The sequence below is a fragment of the Camelus dromedarius genome, chromosome 20, assembly GCF_036321535.1.
Source record: "Camelus dromedarius isolate mCamDro1 chromosome 20, mCamDro1.pat, whole genome shotgun sequence".
Classification (NCBI taxonomy): domain Eukaryota; kingdom Metazoa; phylum Chordata; class Mammalia; order Artiodactyla; family Camelidae; genus Camelus; species Camelus dromedarius.
In genome coordinates, this window is record NC_087455.1 from 12,929,458 (window position 1) to 12,947,968 (window position 18,511).

At 36.8% G+C, this 18,511-nt stretch overlaps 1 protein-coding gene across 9 annotated transcripts in view; it reads left to right on the forward strand.

Annotated features, from left to right (window-relative positions):
- Nucleotides 1-18,511, forward strand: part of TATDN1 (TatD DNase domain containing 1) — a 30,312-nt gene that overhangs the window by 10,000 nt on the left and 1,801 nt on the right. For 4 of the 9 annotated variants that reach the window (XM_031439601.2, XM_064476856.1, XM_064476857.1 and 1 more), the window contains 9 exons: nt 469-532; nt 2,082-2,225; nt 2,327-2,369; nt 5,295-5,348; nt 8,626-8,711; nt 9,109-9,149; nt 11,419-11,495; nt 15,741-15,811; nt 16,808-16,934. In XM_031439601.2, coding sequence (XP_031295461.1) covers nt 469-532; nt 2,082-2,225; nt 2,327-2,369; nt 5,295-5,348; nt 8,626-8,711; nt 9,109-9,149; nt 11,419-11,495; nt 15,741-15,811; nt 16,808-16,934 — 707 coding nt within the window. Of the gene's footprint in view, nt 1-468; nt 612-2,081; nt 2,226-2,326; nt 2,370-5,294; nt 5,349-8,625; nt 8,712-9,108; nt 9,150-11,418; nt 11,496-15,740; nt 15,812-16,807; nt 16,935-18,511 lie in introns of those variants that run through there. The other 5 variants (XM_031439602.2, XM_010988774.3, XM_064476860.1 and 2 more) reach the window with 4 other exon arrangements.

Consider the following 18,511-nt stretch of genomic DNA (forward strand, 5'->3'; position numbering starts at 1 on the left):
ACTTTTGATGGAGGTTTGAACTGGGGATTTGAACCCAGGACCTTGTGCATGCTAAGCATGCACTCTACCACTGAGCTACACCCTCCTCCTACTTGAATCTCTAATTTAGATGAACAGAATTCTAAATTCAGAGATCTTTAGTTGTTTATTCTTTCCTAATGTGATCTCTGTCCTTAAGAAACTCATGGTCTAATAGGAAAGACAGACATGTGGATACATTTTAGTAGGAAAGTGTGACAAACTCCGTGTATTGTGTGTGTGTGTGCACGCACGCGCATGCACATGGAGTGGGTAGTCAAGATCCACTCTACACAGGAGGTGGTTTTACAGCTGAATTTTAAAGGATTGATGTGTGACAGTCAGAGAGTAAAGAGAAGCATTCTCCAAAAAAGCAGCAAGAAGGCACATTTGGGAAACTTTTTGTGACACCCTGTTAAAGTGGGCTTATTTTATTTCTTTCTGTTTCAGTTTATGATTACAGGTGGAAATCTACAAGACAGTAAAGATGCTCTGCATTTGGCACAAACAAATGGTATCCTCATATTACTTTTACCAAAAAAAAAAATAAGAATTAAGTTATTTTGAAGAAGTCTTTCTGAAAACTGCCTCAGGTACAAATACAATGGATCGTGACTGTAGAAACAACAAGAAAATAGAGTGATTTCAGTGGAACATGATTAAGATGAAAAAATTCAAAATGCCAACTGGCATATCAGATGCTTGATAAGACCCTCGTATTTAATAATGATTATTTTAAGATTTCAGTTAATGAGAATTAAGTTCACTAGGCATAGAATTTAACCTCAGATATTCCTAGTGTACAATTTTTGTGTATGTGTTGTCATGTGTTTAAGATTTGAGTTGCTCTTTTTAAACTTAATACTGTGAAAGATCATTTATTAAATATTTATTGTGCAGCCACCGTGCAAGACCCCAGGAATGCAAGTAATAATATAATATATAATCCCTCATATGCTTACATTATATTCATACATTTGCATTTATTTAAAATCCATAAAGTTATGGGGTTGAATCCTACAAGAATCCTAGTTACATAAAACACCTCCTTTATCTGGCATTCATTTACTTAACCTTTTTTTTTTTTATTTGTTATTGCCAGGGAGGGGTGGGGACCATGCTTCCTGTGTTAGTGAAGAATTAGGCATTCCATGTTATTTTTCAAAATACTGATTTACTCATTAAAAGCTGTTTTTTAATGGAAGTCTTTCTAAAATGCATACTTCTCTTCAGAATCCACTGACACTTTTTCTCAGTGATTAAAGTCATAAAAATAATCATCTTCCCAGAAGCTTTTGATGTATATAAGAATATTGTCCTCCGTACTTTTTATCCCCAAACAGATACGCTTTTAAAAGTTCTCAGATCTCCACTGTCGACCCTCTTCTACTTCTTTCCGTGTAGCTGCTGTGTCACTGCTTTAAAAGCTCTGCCTCCTTTTATTTGTGAGCATCTGTGTGGGAGCCCAGGAAGCCACCACGCCTCTCCCGTGGGCCAGGTGCAAGTGCCTTCAGCCACTCAGAAGCCCTTTTTGACTTCACATTTGTGCTCCATGCAATTAAAACTAGCAAAGTATGACCTCCAAATAAGTGAGCTTTATTTTTTATTAGAAAACCGAATCCTCCTTCCACCTCTGCTTTACCCTTTTTAAGGGGAAGGAATGTGTTTTAACTGTTCTATTAAATATATGAAACATGACAGTCATGTGAACAGTGAATATTAAAGGTAAAATTAGGTAATGACATTTCATCTTACAAGAAATTACTTCATTTTCCATTCAAAAGTCTCAGTAAATACTGAGGTTTGGAAAGAGTTGAATTAATTATTTTTACTAATACATTAAGGCAGTTTTCATATTCATGTCCTACTTTGTTAAAGTATTCCAAAAATTCTTATGTGATTAACCCAGTGCAATTCTGGTAATTTGAGTGGTTTATGTCTATTGTTAAAAAAAAAAATTGGCCAGCTGAAATTATATGATATTCTATTATATTTGCATATTAAATATAAATATTTAATTTTTGATATTTTGAAAATAACCCTAAGGCATTATTTTGTGCTAGATATGTTTTTCAGTACAGTTGGGTGTCATCCTACAAGATGTGATGAATTTGAAAAGAATGACCCTGATCTGTACTTAATGGAGTTGCTAAATCTTGCTGAAAACAACAAGGGAAAAGTTGTAGCAATAGGGGAATGTGGACTTGGTAAGTGCCAACCTATCCCAGTAGAGTGACTTTGTTTGAAAATAATTGATTTGTTCTGTACAAGTCATGAGTAATTATTGATTCTTTTTTATCTTTTGAAGACTTTGACCGACTACAGTTTTGTTCGAAAGATACTCAGCTCAAGTAAGGAAATTTATTGTCTTTAGAAAGTATTGTAAAAGAGTGATTTTTTTTAAGCAGCTTTTATCAGTTCAGAATGTAGTTGGATTAAGCATCAGGATATTTTGTTTTTCCCTCTGTATATCAGAAGGTAAGTGAAAGCATAAGGGATGAAAGTATCTAGTTCCCTAATTATTTAACCATCTAATTTGATTTTAGTAGTAGAAATAGGGATGAGTTTTACATGATAGGGACTTTTGATTTCGTTTTATTGTTTAATAGTAAGTGCATTCATACATGAACCATTCCAATAAAAGGAATGAAATTCAGTCGTGGGGCATATGGTTTAAGAGCAAGAATATTAAAGAGAGATTATAGGATCAGTCACCAAAGCTAAGCATATTTTACTCCTGCTGGGTACTGGATATTATCAGCTTGGAACCTTAGAATCCTTTCATAGGAGCCATGTTGAGAGTGGTGGCTTCTGAGAAAATGCCAAAGCTCACACGCCTCAGAACTTCCTAAACCCACTGCCTGGAGCTGTTACCTGGAGTGCCTGGTGGGTAGTGCTGAAGGCTGAAAAGAAAAATTAGGGCATAGGCTTAAGACATGAGCATTTTGTTGAATTTCAGAAACAATGTGTTAATTACTAGATGGTAATGAGCTTCTAAAGGAGACTAATTTAGTTATTCATCCACTCAGCAAGTAATTTATGGAGTAATATATGCCAGAAACTGCTGAGAGTAAGGGATAATAATACCTGCCCTGCAGCCATTTAAGAATAAATGGCCCTCCATCCTGCTTGTTTTCTTACACATGAAGGAGGCGTCTGAATCAAATTCTCTTAAGGTATCATCTAGCTTTCTCATAATATTTAATAATTAACCATTTTTGTCATAGGATTAAGCCAGTGACTTGACGGCCTGAGGGGGCTGTTAAAATTATACATGGCAGAAGTGTGCTTCCCTCTCCCTCCCATGCCCCCAGACGCAGCCCCGCATGCCTGGTCCAGTGGAAAGTGCCTGTAGTAAGGAGCACATTGGCCTGTGAGCCTGTCATGCCCTGGGCTTCCGGCTCCAGAATTCCTGGAGTGTGAGGGACCATGACCAGTTAACAGGATGGGTTACAGTAGTGTTCGATGGATGCTTTCCTTCAGGCCTCTCAGCTATCAAACCCTTTCAGAGCTGTTTAATTAGTGGCATATTGTTTGCTATGTTTTTCAGGGATATTAACTTGATTACTGGCAGGATTACTAAATCTCTATGTCTCTCCTGGATATCATGTAGGTCAGCTCACTTAACCTTAAACATTCACATATTCACATTTAAGTAGAAAAACAGTTGTCTGTCATAGTTCCTTTGGTTAAGCCCACAGATCATAATTCCTCCACTTTCTTATCTGTTTTTGGCCAAGATGAGCCTCGTGAGGCAAACAGATTGTGTGGTGTGACCATCAAGGGCAGTGGCAGCGTCCCCCGGGATTTCCTGCCCACATGACTTTTCAACCAGTTGAGTTAAAACTGGTTCTAAAATGCAACCTAAATACTTTAAACCTGGTGTGTGTATGTGTGTGTTAAATGAAAACGTTGATAGTTTCAGTTCTCTTTTACTGCTCTGATACCTCACCATCATCTTAAGATTAGAACTTAAAACTATATATATATATATAGCAGGATACAGTTTATGCTTCGACACACTCTTCACTTGAGTGGGAGGAATTTGTTTTGGGCATTTTTCTTGAGGCTTTAGAATGTTAATGCTGTGCAGGTCTTTTTTTTTTTTTTGTAAATTACATATCAGACAAAATTTCAAAATAAGCATTTGGGGATTTAGGGACCCTCAGAGATGAGATGGAAGCATTCCTTGCCATCAGCTAGCTGAGAGGACGATTAGCACTGTGGGTTAAGGTACACTGGTCGAACGCTTTGGGTCTTTTGGATTTGCCTCAATCCAGATTACTGGTAGACCTCTGAGATAGTGTGGGTTCAGTTCCAGACCACCACAATAAAGCGAGTATCATGATGAAGCAAGTCACATGAATGTTGTGGTTTCCCAGTGCAAATAAAAGTTATGTTTACACTAAAATGTAGTCTATTAAGTGTGCACTAGTATTATATCTAAAATACTTTATTGCTAAAAAAAAATGCTAACCATCATCTGAGCCTTCAGTGAGTCATAATCGTTTTGCTGGTGGAGGGTCTTGCCTCAGTGAGGATGGCTGCTGACTAATCAGAGTGGTGTTTGCTGAAGGTTGGGGTGGTTGTGGCAGTTTCTTAAAATAAGACAACAATGACATTTGCTGCGTTGATTGACTCTTCTTTCACGAATGATTTCTCTGTGGGATTGCAGTGCCATTTGATAGCATTTTAGTAGAACTTCTTTCAAAATCGGAGTCAGTCCTCTCAAACCCTGCCACTGCTTTATCAACTAAGTTATATTATAGTATAAATCCATTGTTGTCCTTTCAACATCCTTCACAGCATCTTCACCAGAAGTAGATTCCATCTTAAGAAACCACTTTCTTTTTTCACCCATAAGAATCAACTCCTCATCCATCATAGTGTTATCATGAGGCTGCAGCAATTCAGTCACACCTTCAGGCTCCTCTTCTAATTCTAGTTCTCTTGCTGTTTCCATCACATCTTTAGTTGCCTCCTTCACTGGTGTTTTGAACCCATCACAGTCACCCATGAGGGTTGGAATCAACTTCTTCAAACTCCTGTTAACGTTGATCTTTTGACCGCATCTCATGAATCACAAACGTTCTTAGTGGCATCTAGAATGGTGAATCCTCTCCAGAAGGTTTTCAGTTTACTTTGCCCAGATCCATCAGAGGAATCACTATCTATGGCAGCTTTAGTCTTACAAAATGTTTTTCTTAAATATTAAGACTTGAAAGTCAAAATTACTCCTTGATCCACTGACTCCAGAATGAATGTTGTGTTAGCAGGCATGAAGACAGTGTGAATCTCGTGCGTCGCCACCAGAGCTCTTGGGTGACCAGGTGGATTGTCAATGAGCAGTAACATTTTGAAAGGAATCTTTTTTCCTGAGCATTGTCTCAACAATGGGCTTAAAATATTTAGGAAACCATGTTGTAAACAGATGTGCTGTCATCCAGGCTTTGTTGCTCATAGAGCACAGCAGAGTAGATTTAGCATAATTCTTAAGAGAACCTGGGATTTTTGGAGTGGTGAATGAGCATTAACTTAAAGTCACCAGCTGCATTAGCCCCTAACAAGAGGGTCAGCCTGTCCTTTGAAGCTTGAAGCCAGGCATTGACTTCTCTCTAGCTGTGAAAGTCTTCGATGGCATCTTCTTCCAACAGAAGGCTGTTTCATCTAAACAACACTAAAATCTGTTTAGTGTAGCCACCTTCACGAGTTAGATTAGCTCGATCTTCTGGATAACCTGCTGCAGCTTCTACCTCAGCACCTGCTGCTTCACCTTGTACTTTGTTGTTAAGGAGACAGCTTTCCTTCAACCTCATGAATCAACCTCTGCTCCACTTTTCTTCCTTAGGTTCCTCACTTCTCTCAGCCTTCATAGAATTACAGTTAATTAGGGTCTGCTCTTTGGCTTAAGGGAATGTTGTGGCTGGTTTGACCTTGTATCCAGACCACTCAGACTTTCTCCATATCAGCAGTAAGGATGCTTTCTTATTATTCGTGTGTTCACTGGAGTAGCACCTTTGATTTCCTTCAAGAACTTTTCCTTTGCATTCACAACTTGGCTAATTGGCTCAGGAGGCCTAGCTTTTGGCCTGTCTTGGCTTTAAATATGCCTTCCTCACTAAGCTTAAATGTTTCTGTCTTTTGATTTAAAGCGTGAGGCATGAGAGTCTTCCTTTAATGTAGAACAGTGAGAGGCCATTCATTGTTGTTGGCCTGATTTCAATACTGTTGTGTCTCAGGGAATGGGGAGACCCAAGGACAGGAAGAGAGGCCACGGAGCAGCCAGTAGGTGGAGCAGTCCCAACACACACAGTATTAAGTTCGCTGCCTCGTATGGGTGAGGTTTGTGGCGTCCCGAAATAGTTACTATAGTAACATCAGAGATCACTGATCACAGATCAGCCTAACAAACACAAGAAGTTTGAAATATTGTGAGAATTACCGAATGTGACATGGAGACACAAAGTGAGCAAATGCTGTTGGAAAAAATGATGCCAGTAGACACAGGGTTGCTATGAACTTTCAGTTTGTAAAAATCGCAGTATCTGAGAAGTGCAATAAAACAGGGTGTGCCTGCAATGATAGCTGCCACTCCAAAGCTGAATTTTTGAAGCTCTTGGCCTTAGTTATTGTTGACTCTAAAATGTAAGAAGCAGCCATACAAGCAGAAGCAAATTATAGGTTTGCTGAAATGAGCAAATCTAACTCAAGTGAAGAATGATTCTCATTTATGAATTTTTAAAAACCCTAAATAAAAGCAGAGAAGTCTCTTAATAGGTGCCACTTCCTGCCCTTTACCTTATGTTATTATTTCTAGTTACCACGGTGGGTTGTTTTTTCTTTGAAGACAATAATCACTTGATGCTAAGCACCAGTTGTCCTCAGTTTGTATTATTAGGAATGATTTTTTACCGCATGGTTTTCTTACGATGCCTAGCTACCGTGAGCACACCAACCTGTCTTTTCCCAGATAATATAAAATTCTGTAGGCACACTGCTTGGACACATGGTATTTTCATAAATTGTGCTTTTGCCTGCACTGTGATAGGAAGGCTTATTTCCAAGCTGATCGCTAAGATTCTGTAAATCTGTGGCTTGGTTTTATGGCTGTGTGTAGCCAGAAGCCAGATACAGAGTGAATGCTTATGTAATGACTGGAGCACACTTACATGCTGACATCTGAATTACTTTAGAGATTATAGAAATAGTTGACTAACAGTAATTACTAAAATAATTTTTTCTTCCATATTTTCATTTATATTTCATAACACTGTGAAGTTTCAGCATTATAACTAAAAATATTTTTGCTTATTCTAGTCTACCAGAATCTGTTTAAAAAATAAAAAAAAACCCTCAACATTGGGTAATAAAGCCATAGACCACCAACTTTAGGATGACTGTGTCTTTAAGAAGTACATATATACTTCTAATTTTAAAATGTAGCATTTTCAAGAGTTTTACAAAGAGGGTACTCTAGGAAAACAGCTATCTTGCACTTCAAGGAGATAAGATACAGGAAAACACAGCAAAAGAGATTTAAGTTAAACACAGAGAAATTGGTCCCCCAAATTAAGGGGCCTAGAAGAGGTGAACCTCTTAAGAAAATAGTAAGACACTTATTGTCTGTAACTCCTGGTTTCACTTAAACTACACGACCATTAAAGAGAACGGGAGAGAACACTGCTGAAATGAAAAGTCATACAGGATGCCCACCCTGTCGTGTTCTGTGGGTACTGTCACTACATGCTGGGGCCGGAAGAGGCTCCTCTGAAAGCCTCCTGTGTGTTGTTATCTTGGACAAGGTCTTACACCCCTCCCACGGCAGCTCTTGTCCTTTCCGGGGGATTTTTTTGAGGATCAGATGAGATAATGGTGAGGCACTTGAAAAACCTTTTTATAAAGTACTTTAAAAGAGCCAGGACTACCATTTTATCATGTAAATTTCATTTTCCTGAAAAACAAGAGTATTTCAGTTTTTGTTTTCATTTATTTAATAACTTCTCGTGTTGAATATTTAAAGGAATCCTTTTTTGCTCTGTAGCAGTAACTTGCACATAGAACATAACAGCACATAGAAAACACTGAGTATAAAGCTTTGCCTGGCTTCTCATTGGAGTGAGTTGATTCCCTGTGGAGGTGCCCAGCCAGCTCTCGGGACAAGGGGCTAGCAGTGTCTTTTCTGCCACCAGCACATGCTGAAAGGAAGGGATCCCACGGGTGATAGGAGGGTGTCCATTTCATTTGGGATCTAGTAAGAAAGCTTGTTAAAAGTAGTTATTTGGGAGAACAGCCCCCATCACTGTAATCTTAAACCATATAGCTCTTTACTTCTAGCTGTCAGTAATAGTAAAGGGTACCTCATTTACCCAGCAGTTGTAATAGGAAAACTAACATTTCCAAAAATAATGTTGCAATCCCAGAAAATAAAGTATCCCTTTCAGGAAATTAAAAGCTTTTGGCTTGGCCTGGTATGTTTTAAATGTCTGAAGTAACTATTTCTGGTCTATGATTTTTAGAGAATATAAGTTCTTTAAAAAAAAATCATTTGACATAATTATTCTCATGCTAAAATTTTTGATGAGGAAAATTTTTTTTTGCATTATGCAGATATTTTGAAAAACAGTTTGAACTGTCAGAACAAGCAAAATTACCAATGTTTCTTCACTGTCGAAACTCACATGCTGAATTTTTGGGTGAGTTAAAGCTAAAGTCTCATTTAAAATTTAAACAGAAACAGACTCGCAAACATAGTAACCAGTCTTATGGTTACCAGGGGAAAGGGGGTGAGAAGGGATAAATTTGGGAGTTTGAGATTTGCAAATGATAACCACTATATATAAAAATAGATTAAAAACAAATTTCTTCTGTATAGCACAGGGAACTATATTCAATATCTTGTAAATAACCTTTAATGAAAAAGAATATGAAAATGAATATATGCATGACTGGGACATTGTGCTGTACACCAGAAACTGACACATTGTAACTGACTATTCGTCAATTAAAAAAAAAGAAAATAATAAAATAAAATTTAAGAATTTGCAGAAATCAACCTATTTGCTAAAAGTTGTTTCTGTTTTTAATTCACAGACATAATGAGAAGAAATAGAGATCGGTGTGTGGGTGGAGTGGTAAGTATAAAAGAGTTATTTTTAATAAATGATGCACAAAAGCACGTTGGTTATTAAGGTTCGCCACTAAAGTAATTCAGGTATCAGCAATACAGTTACTAAGGTTCCACTGTCTCTTATTTGAAGGACATATAAATTTACTGTTGAATCTGTGGGCAAGATGTGGTGCAAACATAAACCAAACTGTTTTAGTTACATTTACTTTTTCAGAGAAAGAACGAGTATAGAATTCTGTTCACAAGAAAACCCTGTGAATTTAGCCCTGCACATGGGAACAGTCTGCATAATCTTTTTCTCTGCCTCTTCCATCAGCCATTCTTTTATGCCCAATTTAAATTTTGAGCAAAATATAAACTAAATTTAATAGTATTTTAAAATAATTTAGCACTTATTTCAGGTTTGCCTTCTTAATTTCTTGTCAACTGTATTTACTGTTATCGCTCTGATTAGAGAGACATTCTCACTTCTGTAATTTGTTTCTGCTCTAAACACTTCTCTATGGTCATTTCAATCATTAGTCTTGAGACAGTTTCCATAAATATTATCTGCCTGCCACTTAGCTCAGGTATCCATAGCAGTGATTTTTCATCCTTTATGGTTCCTGGACTCCTTTGAAAATCTGCCTCAGTGATGCTCAGATGTACACATTTTCACATGTAATTTTAGGAGAGACTCGCTGATCTCTAGTAAAAAAGCCGTTATCCAGGTGTATGAAATCCCACTGTTGTACTGTGCAAACAAAGGAAGAGGAGATGGCACAGAGCACCTACTGTATACCCATTTTGTGTTGCTTTGATAGTCTCATATAGATTCTCTTAAGTTTTTAGCCTCTGCTTCCTGGTTCGTCCTGCTAGGGATATGCATGCTTTCTGCATTGCTGTGGTGTTAGTGTCACTGGGCACGTTTTCATCTGTACCTTCCTGACCCTGTAGTTTCTCCTTTAGGAACTGTCCTTGGCAATTGAGAGAGACTTTCATTAATGCCCTTAGGATTATTGGTGGCACGTACAACCTCAGGCGATACCACTCAGCCCATTTGTTTCATTTCTAAATAGAGTTTACCTGGATGACTTTGCAATACAGTTGACCCTTGAACAATTTGGGGGTTAGGGGCACTGACCCTCTGTGCAGTCAAAAATCCGTGTATGACTTACAGTCAGCCCTCTTTATGCGCATTTCCTCTGTGATTCTGCATCTGCAGATTCAGCTAACCGTAGACCTGCAGTACTGCAGTGTTCACTGTTGAAAAAATCCACGTGTAAGTGGGCCTTCCCTGTTCAGGCCTGTGTTGTTCAAGGGTCAGCTGTAGTTTAAAAAAATTAACAGCAACAAATCCAACCTAAATGACTTTTATAAAAAAAAAAAAAAGAGAGGGAGAGAGAGAGAGAGAGAGATTGCCAAATAAAGAATAACTGATTTCCTGAAATGGTTTATGAAGTCATATTTAAAATTATTTTGATATTGTTGGAAGCTATGTATTCTAATCAGCTGGAAATGCTGAGGGGAAGAACAAACCTTTTTGTGCAGCTGTGTAACAGTTTTCTTTATTTTTGAGAAACATGTTACCCACAGTGTATTCAGACTCTGGATGCTGTATTAACGTGGCATCACTTGTTAGCTGTGTTTAAAAGTGTCTTGTCACTTACTGTTTTGATTTCATAAATACATTCAAAGTGTGGGACAGTTATGCTTTAACCCCTTTATCTTTGAAGGAAAAAAAATACCATCTCAGTCCTTTTTGTCTGCTGAGCTAGTATTATTGACAGTATAACAATTCACTTTTTTTTAGCAATGTTCTTACAGTCTCTTTATAGATCTTCTTAAAACTTGTCTCAAGTCGTTTCTCTTCTAGAAAAAGTATCCTCTAACAAAAATCAAACATTTTGAAATATATTTTTGTAACATTAATAACATATTAATACATAGTTTTATAACATTTCTAACTTTTCCTCATGCTTTTGTGTAAGAATATGGCTCCCTACCCCAGTCCCCTTTCCCGGAGGTACAGCAGTAATGCTGTGCACAGACATCAGCGTAACCAGAGGGAAAGTCTAGGCAACCATCTCCTTCTTGCCTTACCACGCTGGAGATAATGACAGGTTATAATCAGAAATTTGATTTGAAAATAAAAATTGTAGGGGTCACATTTGAAACCCTGTGGTCCACAAAACTCTACTGCGTCTATATTCTTGCTTAGAAAGTTCTATTAATGTTATTTAGAGTTTTAAAGGAGTAATTATTATAATAAAATTATGCCTTCATGTCCTTAGGTGCATTCATTTGATGGTACCAAGGAAGCGGCAGCTGCTTTGATGGATTTGGGTCTCTATATAGGATTTAATGGTTGGTAGGTCCCATGTTATTTTTTGTTGTTGTTTTTTTTTTCAACTTTTATATTAAGCAGATTCCTTAAATTATTTTATAATGAATTGCTGATAAAGATTTGAATTTGTTTTTATTAAAAGTTGTATATTTTGCATTGATCTTTGCCTGTGAATTTTAGTAATTAACCCAAGAAATTAAACAATACGTTACTATTACAAGTTAAAGCTCCAAAGTTAGAAACTGCTCTCCTGGGTTTTAGTCATGGAAAACAATATTCCGTTGTATCAGCAGCTTGCTTTCTCTAGCAATGCAATTTGTTCTCAGGTCATTTTATCCCTTTAAAATGTGTTCACAGCACTATGTATACACACACACAAGTGATGTCTGACTAGGGGCAAAGGTCATAGTATGACATGATCGTCTTATGTATCTCTCTAGGCCAAGAAACTGAGGCTCAGAGAAGCTGAGAAATATATTAAGTCACTTAAAGTGTGAGAGCCTGTGTCCTCTTCCCATTCTGTGACCCTCCTGCTGTTTTACACACTCAAGCCTCATGCACCCAGTGCAATCAGCTAGCACAGCTGGGTCCCTGAGCTCATTTTCTTCCAGATGATTTGGTGAGCTTACACCAGTGTCTTCTCAGGCTGTCAATGTAGCGCATCAAATAAACGGCAGATAGTAAGATTTGCTTTCCCTCTTCAGTATTCCATTCCCTTAAAATCACTACTTTTCCGATTACACTATTTTTTTTCTAAACTCCCCTTTGGAAAATAGAATCATGAAATTAATTATTTGGTGGGTAGAGTTCAGACTTATTTAAGGGTCCTAGATGCTCCTTCTGTGTTTTAAATTAATAATTTAATTCACTTTTCCATTAAGTTGGAAAGAATGCATGCATTATGAAGTAGTACTAGGAGGCTTAGAAACAGTCTCCCAGCAGGCCCTCTTCCCAAGTCAGCTTTACCGAGGACAGCTGCTCTGCTGGTTATCACCATGTATCTAACATGCATATGCCGTTATTTCTTGACTCAATCCCTTTAATTGTCTATTTCCACTAAGGTATATGAGCATTTCAGTTCTTATATCCAGTACTACCCCCTCCCTTCATTATTTCCTTTGTAGCCCTCTCAATGTAGTTATTTCAGAATTTTTGGTTATATGCATATTGCATGTTTTCATTATTATGTCTATGTAAATATTGTTGAGTGCTGAACCATGTATGTACCCCTCTTTTATTTTCCTGGAGTAACTTTTCTCATTTTTATTTACTTGGCTTTCTTCAAAACTTGAAGCCTTCAAAATCCTTTTTTCTATTTTTCTAAATGAAGAAAGTTATCTGATCGTCCAGGTAATTCCATGAGTTCCTGATCCTTCCATCTTTCTGCTACCATTGGATTAGAGTCTTCTGTAATGGGACTACTATTTTTAGATCCCATTTTGTTTTGATGGAACACATGTTTGAAAATGAATTAATTTTAGTCTTCTTTTTGAAAGTTTGCCTAGATGAAAAAAAGGGGGAAAAAACACTTTGACTCGATTTTTTTTTTCCAGGGGCATAAAATTCTAGATTAGAAATCATTTTCACTGAGAATTTGCAATATTCCACTTCTAGGTTCCAGCTCCTATCCTGTTTCCCAATACTTTACCTGTGACATAGCTTCCCGCCCCCCACCCCGTGGAATATTTCAGTTATCTCTGGTATTATCAAAATGTGCAAAGGTGTTTTGATGAGCTGTCATTCAGAATGTGTGCGTTCTCGACTGGCCCCTTCCAGCTAGAGGCTCATCTTTGTCCTGAGAAATCTTCTCATTTTTTTTTTTTCTATTCTTTCTTTGGACTTCTCAGGCTGATACTCTGATCTCATTCTTTTATTCTACAATTTCTATCTAATTTTTTTCCTCCTTTCAAAAAAGTGCTTTATTTTTCAACTTTTTAAAATGAAACTTACTTAGCTTTTGTCTTCAGTCTCTGAAAGCTTTTTTTTTCCCCACCATAATCTTGCTTGGCAGATACAGCATCTTCCCATCTCTCTAAAGATATGAATTATATTTTTAAAAGTCATTTTCTGTTTGCCATTTAATGCTTTTTTCCTCAGAGTTCCTTTTGTTTGTTTTGGTCTCTATCATGTAGAGGCTTTCTTCAAACATCAGGCAGCATTTCAGTTCTTATACTCAGTACTGTCCCCCACCCCATCCCACCCCATCCCCACCACTTCATTATTTTAAAAGTGAAGGAAAAGAATCTGGAAGCTCTGTGGGGAGATAGGCCATCAACTGCAGCCCAGACGGCATCCATGGCTGACTTACATCACAACACAACAGATATTATGTGCCTCTAGGTAGAAGGTCATACCACCACCTAGGAAAGTCTTGCCAGAAAAATAAAATCCAGCCTGAATCTGATCAAGACTCTAGATTGTGCTCTAGGGCTCCTTTAAGAAACAGGAGGACACAGAAACCTGTTAAACGGCAACACATGGATGAAATCAAGACTGGGAGACTCTACAGGACAAACAACTGGGCTTCTTCAGTGAATTTTAAGGGGGAAAAAGAGATGCAGGAGAACTTAATAGGTTAAGAGATTTAGAACACTAGCGACCAATTGTAGTATTTGTCCCTCATTTGGATCCTGGGTCAAACAAACTTAAAAAGATTATGTATGACATTGAGACAGTTTGAATACTGGATATATTATAATAAAAAGAGTTGGGTTTTCTTAGACGTGATAATATTTTGTGGTAACATTTAAAAAAAATTCTTATGTTTAAATAAAGATGCATGCTGAAATGTTGAAGCCATATAACATTTGGAATTTCCTTCAAGATAATATGGGGGGGAGTGGTAAGTGGATGGGACAGGATCAGCCAAGAGTTGATAATTGAAGGGGCTAGGTAATAACATGGGAAGGGAATTCTATATTATTCTAGTTTTGTGTTTATTTGAAACTTTCCATAATGAAAAGTTGTAACATGCCCTGAAATTAGAAGTGCAACATAAGGACAGTATTAGTCATCTCATTACATAGCAAACCATCCCCAAACTCATTGATATAGTAAACATTTCTTTTCACACTCATGGGTCTTTGGGTCAGCTAGGGTTAATTGATAGAGTTGAGCTCTCTGCCTCGGGCTGTATGTTAGGTTCAGATCTGTGCCATGCTTTTTTTTTTCTGGGTGCCCAGGCTGAAGAGGGAACAGCTACTTAGTGCATGCTAATCTCATATCATCAGAGTGCCACCCAAATCACAGAAGTGCACTCCAGGCCTCTGGCCATGTCATCCCATTGGTCAAGCAAGTTCTGAGGCCATGGCCAGATTCAGGTTCCCCCTTCCTACTAAGAAATCATGGCAAGAGTGCAGATACATAATTCAATTAAAGGAGAAGAATTAGGACTAATAATTCAGTCTGTCTCAGGGTCTGAAAATGTTGATCTCCCAGAAACAGATGCATGAAAGAAACGGCCTAGCAGACCAATTCAGAAGTCCTAAAATGGACTAATAAGAGTCCAGAAAGAAGAGGAGAGAAAATGGAGGAAAAGCCCTATTTTCCCAGAATGTTTTCCGAGAGTTGGGGGTGGGGAAGAGTCTAAATTGCAAGGTTCCAACTGCTAAACTGGATGAAAAAAGTTTTACACCCAAACACATCATCAGGTCTCACAATGTTAAAAGTAATGGAAAATCCTAAGAGTTTCCAGATTTTGGGGGTGGGGGAGGTGGGGGTGGAATGAGAATCAAACAGACATCTCCTAATCAGCTTTCCCATTTCACACCGTGTTAAATACTCATAGTTCTAACAGTGATGGTGATTTTCATTCTTTGTGAAGATTCTGATTAGTGAAACATGAACTTTGAGCATCTGATACCTTCATACCAGTGAATCCCTGGGTATTTGACCCATAAAGAAATTGGCTATACCTTCGTACTCAGCTTTATGAGCCCCTCTAAATTATGCAAGTTACCTGGAGAAACAAATTCTTTTTAAAAAATTGTTTTACATGTTTTACGTAGACTGTTACAAAAAGTTATTGGGCTGATAAGCACAGAAATGCACCCCTTAAAGCAGGATCTGGTTGAAATAGATCTTAATCTGGATTCTGTGAAGATAGAATGTGCAAATACTTTAAAATTTAAAGTGTACGCCATTGTAGCCAACCCAAGTTCTGCTTTAGGATTTTGAGTTAGTTTGTAAATCTGTTTTAGACAAGTTTATAATACAAAAAAGTTGTTATTCATTAAATGTACCTTTTTATTTTATACATTTTTTTTTAAGCTCACTGAAAACTGAAACTAATTTGGAAGTTTTGAAGTCCATACCTAGTGAAAAATTAATGATTGAGACTGGTAAGTTTGCTTTTAGAACTTTAATGTCCGTATTAAACCATATCCAAAAAGAGCTAGGGAAAGGTGAACAGATACTTTATTTTAAAAAGCATGCTCAACATCAACAATTAATACTTTTCAGAAAACCTTTGGGAATTGTAATGGAAAAATACTTACGCAAGCAACTTTTTCAATTTTAGAAGTTTGACTAAGCCTAAGCACTTAAAAATGGAGCGTCAGAACATGTGGTAACTACAGAGGTGTTTCATTAAACAAGGAGTCTTAACTAAGCATTGCACCTCAGGGTTTCAGAAACTATTCAGAATCTTTTTTTATACAGTGTCTTCTTTGTAATGGCTTAATTGTACAATACTGTAAAGTACAAACATTTAAATTGCTTTAAGAATTTTGGAAATTAATCAGCTGCCTCTTGAAATAAGACAGAAGCTAGAAATTTTATCTACACCCTGAACTCAAGGCTCTTCTTACACACATGGACCTTTTTTCAGTAAAGTCAAGACTGGGCCGTTCTGAAGAAATCAGGTTTATTTCCTTGGAGAGTCATGAAAACTAAATCATCTTGTTAAAAGTGCAATGATTATAAAATGTGTAAGCTATTATAATTCCTTATTAAAGAAGTAGGTAAGTAAATAATCCCAGTATTCAAAGCCATTGTTTTGTTTAGTAGAGGCAAATAGAAGTTTAACTCAAATGTTTTCATTTTACAGTTATTTCTTTTAGCTTTAGGTTTTTTGGGGGGTTTTTTGTTTGTTTGTTTTAAGCATACCATACACCAACAATATTCTTAGTGTGGAAAAAGGAATAAAACTGACTTATAAAGAAAGCATTTAAGAATTTGTACAATTCAAGATTTTCTCTTACGCTTTTCTTAGAACTGTTAGCTGAATCGTGGCTTGTATTTTAGAGCTGAAATACTAGTTTGATAGTAATCATTAAAAAAACAGTAATTTAAAAAGGTAAACCTCTTTAAGAGACTTTTTCTTTGCTTAACTTTAGATGCACCTTGGTGTGGAGTCAAAAGTACACATGCTGGATCAAAATATATAAAAACTTCATTTCCTACCAAAAAGAAGTGGGAAAATGGGCACTGTTTGAAAGACAGAAATGAACCCTGCCATATAATGTAAGTACTTTGTTTTCATGGTCTTCAAAACATTAAAGCCAACCCCCAGATGCCATTTACAAAATGAACCGAAGGAACAGAAAGTTGGGTGAAATCCAAATGGAGGTATGAAAGGTCATTTTAATACAGTGATTTGGAGGAATTCATACCTAATTGCTCTAAGTAGCTCCTCTTTCCATATCCTCTCAATTCAAAGTCATTTTATTACAGCAGTTAAGAACTTCTTGTCATTTTGGTCATTTGTCATTTTGCAGGGAGGGAAAAGATCTTAAAGCTGTCCATATACAGAATCACCTTACCTGGCTAAAGTTCCTTCTTTTGCAGGTTTCCTGCTGATGGTTATAAAAACACAATCTTGGCAGACCTTTTTAATGGTATCTGTATTTTAAATGATTTGACAACCTGAATAAACCTAAGAAATAACACATTCCTTTAAGCCTCTTGTATAAAAGGACAAATGATAGAAAGGATTTCCTACTGCTTCTTGGCCTCTTGGCTAAGATCAACTATAGAAAGGATTTCCTTTTTCCAACCAAAAAAAGGGCAAAACTTTACAGAATTTTATTTCCTAGGGGGAAAAAATAGTAATTCAGCATCATTTTAAAAATTATAATATATAGTGCATGTGAAAAAGAGGGGCTGTTATCCATCTGTCAAGGAGCTGCAGAGCATATAATTTACAGGAAAAGTTTATTTTAATGGGAACATCATCCAACTTCTTGTGTTGCACAATTTAACTAGACTATATCAGTCTATTATGGCTTACCAATTCAGGCACCTGGACATATTTATCATACATTCATAAAAATTAATACTGGATTGTTGCTTTTAGATTGTAGTAATTCCTTTAATATGCACCATCAATTTTTAGTAGTTTTTAACACATAAGAGTATTAGGTAAGCAGATCTAAAATTTAGCAGCCAGAAAAGTGAAGAATTAGTCTATAAAAATACCCTGGAAGGATTTTCCTTTATTAACATGCTGTTAGCAAAGACTTTAAAACTGAATGTTTTAAAACCCGTAGGGTGAGGAATATATTTAAAGTATGGTTGGTAAAGAAACATGTCATTTTTATGAAGTGTAGGTACTTGAAACTCAGAAGACAATATTTCTAATTAATTCTTTGGAGATTTAAGAGGACACTAGAGACTAGAAACTGGTATTTTTCCAGCAGCCAGCTTAGAGGAAGTAGTTGCCAACAGTGCATCTAAATCAATTTTCTACACTACCTTAATCTTAGGTAAAAGTACAGCTGTTCATTGTGGCCACACACTTGAAAAACAATTTTAAGGTGTTTCTAAATGCAGACTGTTAAGAACCAAGAAGGCTTTTTGAGTATCAACTGCAATCATGAATTCCAGTTCTGAGTAGGTAGAGCTTGGGAAAATCAACATCTGTAAACTGAAAAATTTTAAACCACATTTCAGAAATACACATGCCTCTAACACTAAGTACTGATTAGCAAGTTAATTCTTACTTACAAAGCCATTTTTTATAAGCTCCATCTGTTAACAGTTTTATGTTTTAATTATTTTGTGTAGAGATCTTTCTCGCCTTTTAAATTCCTTGAAATGCA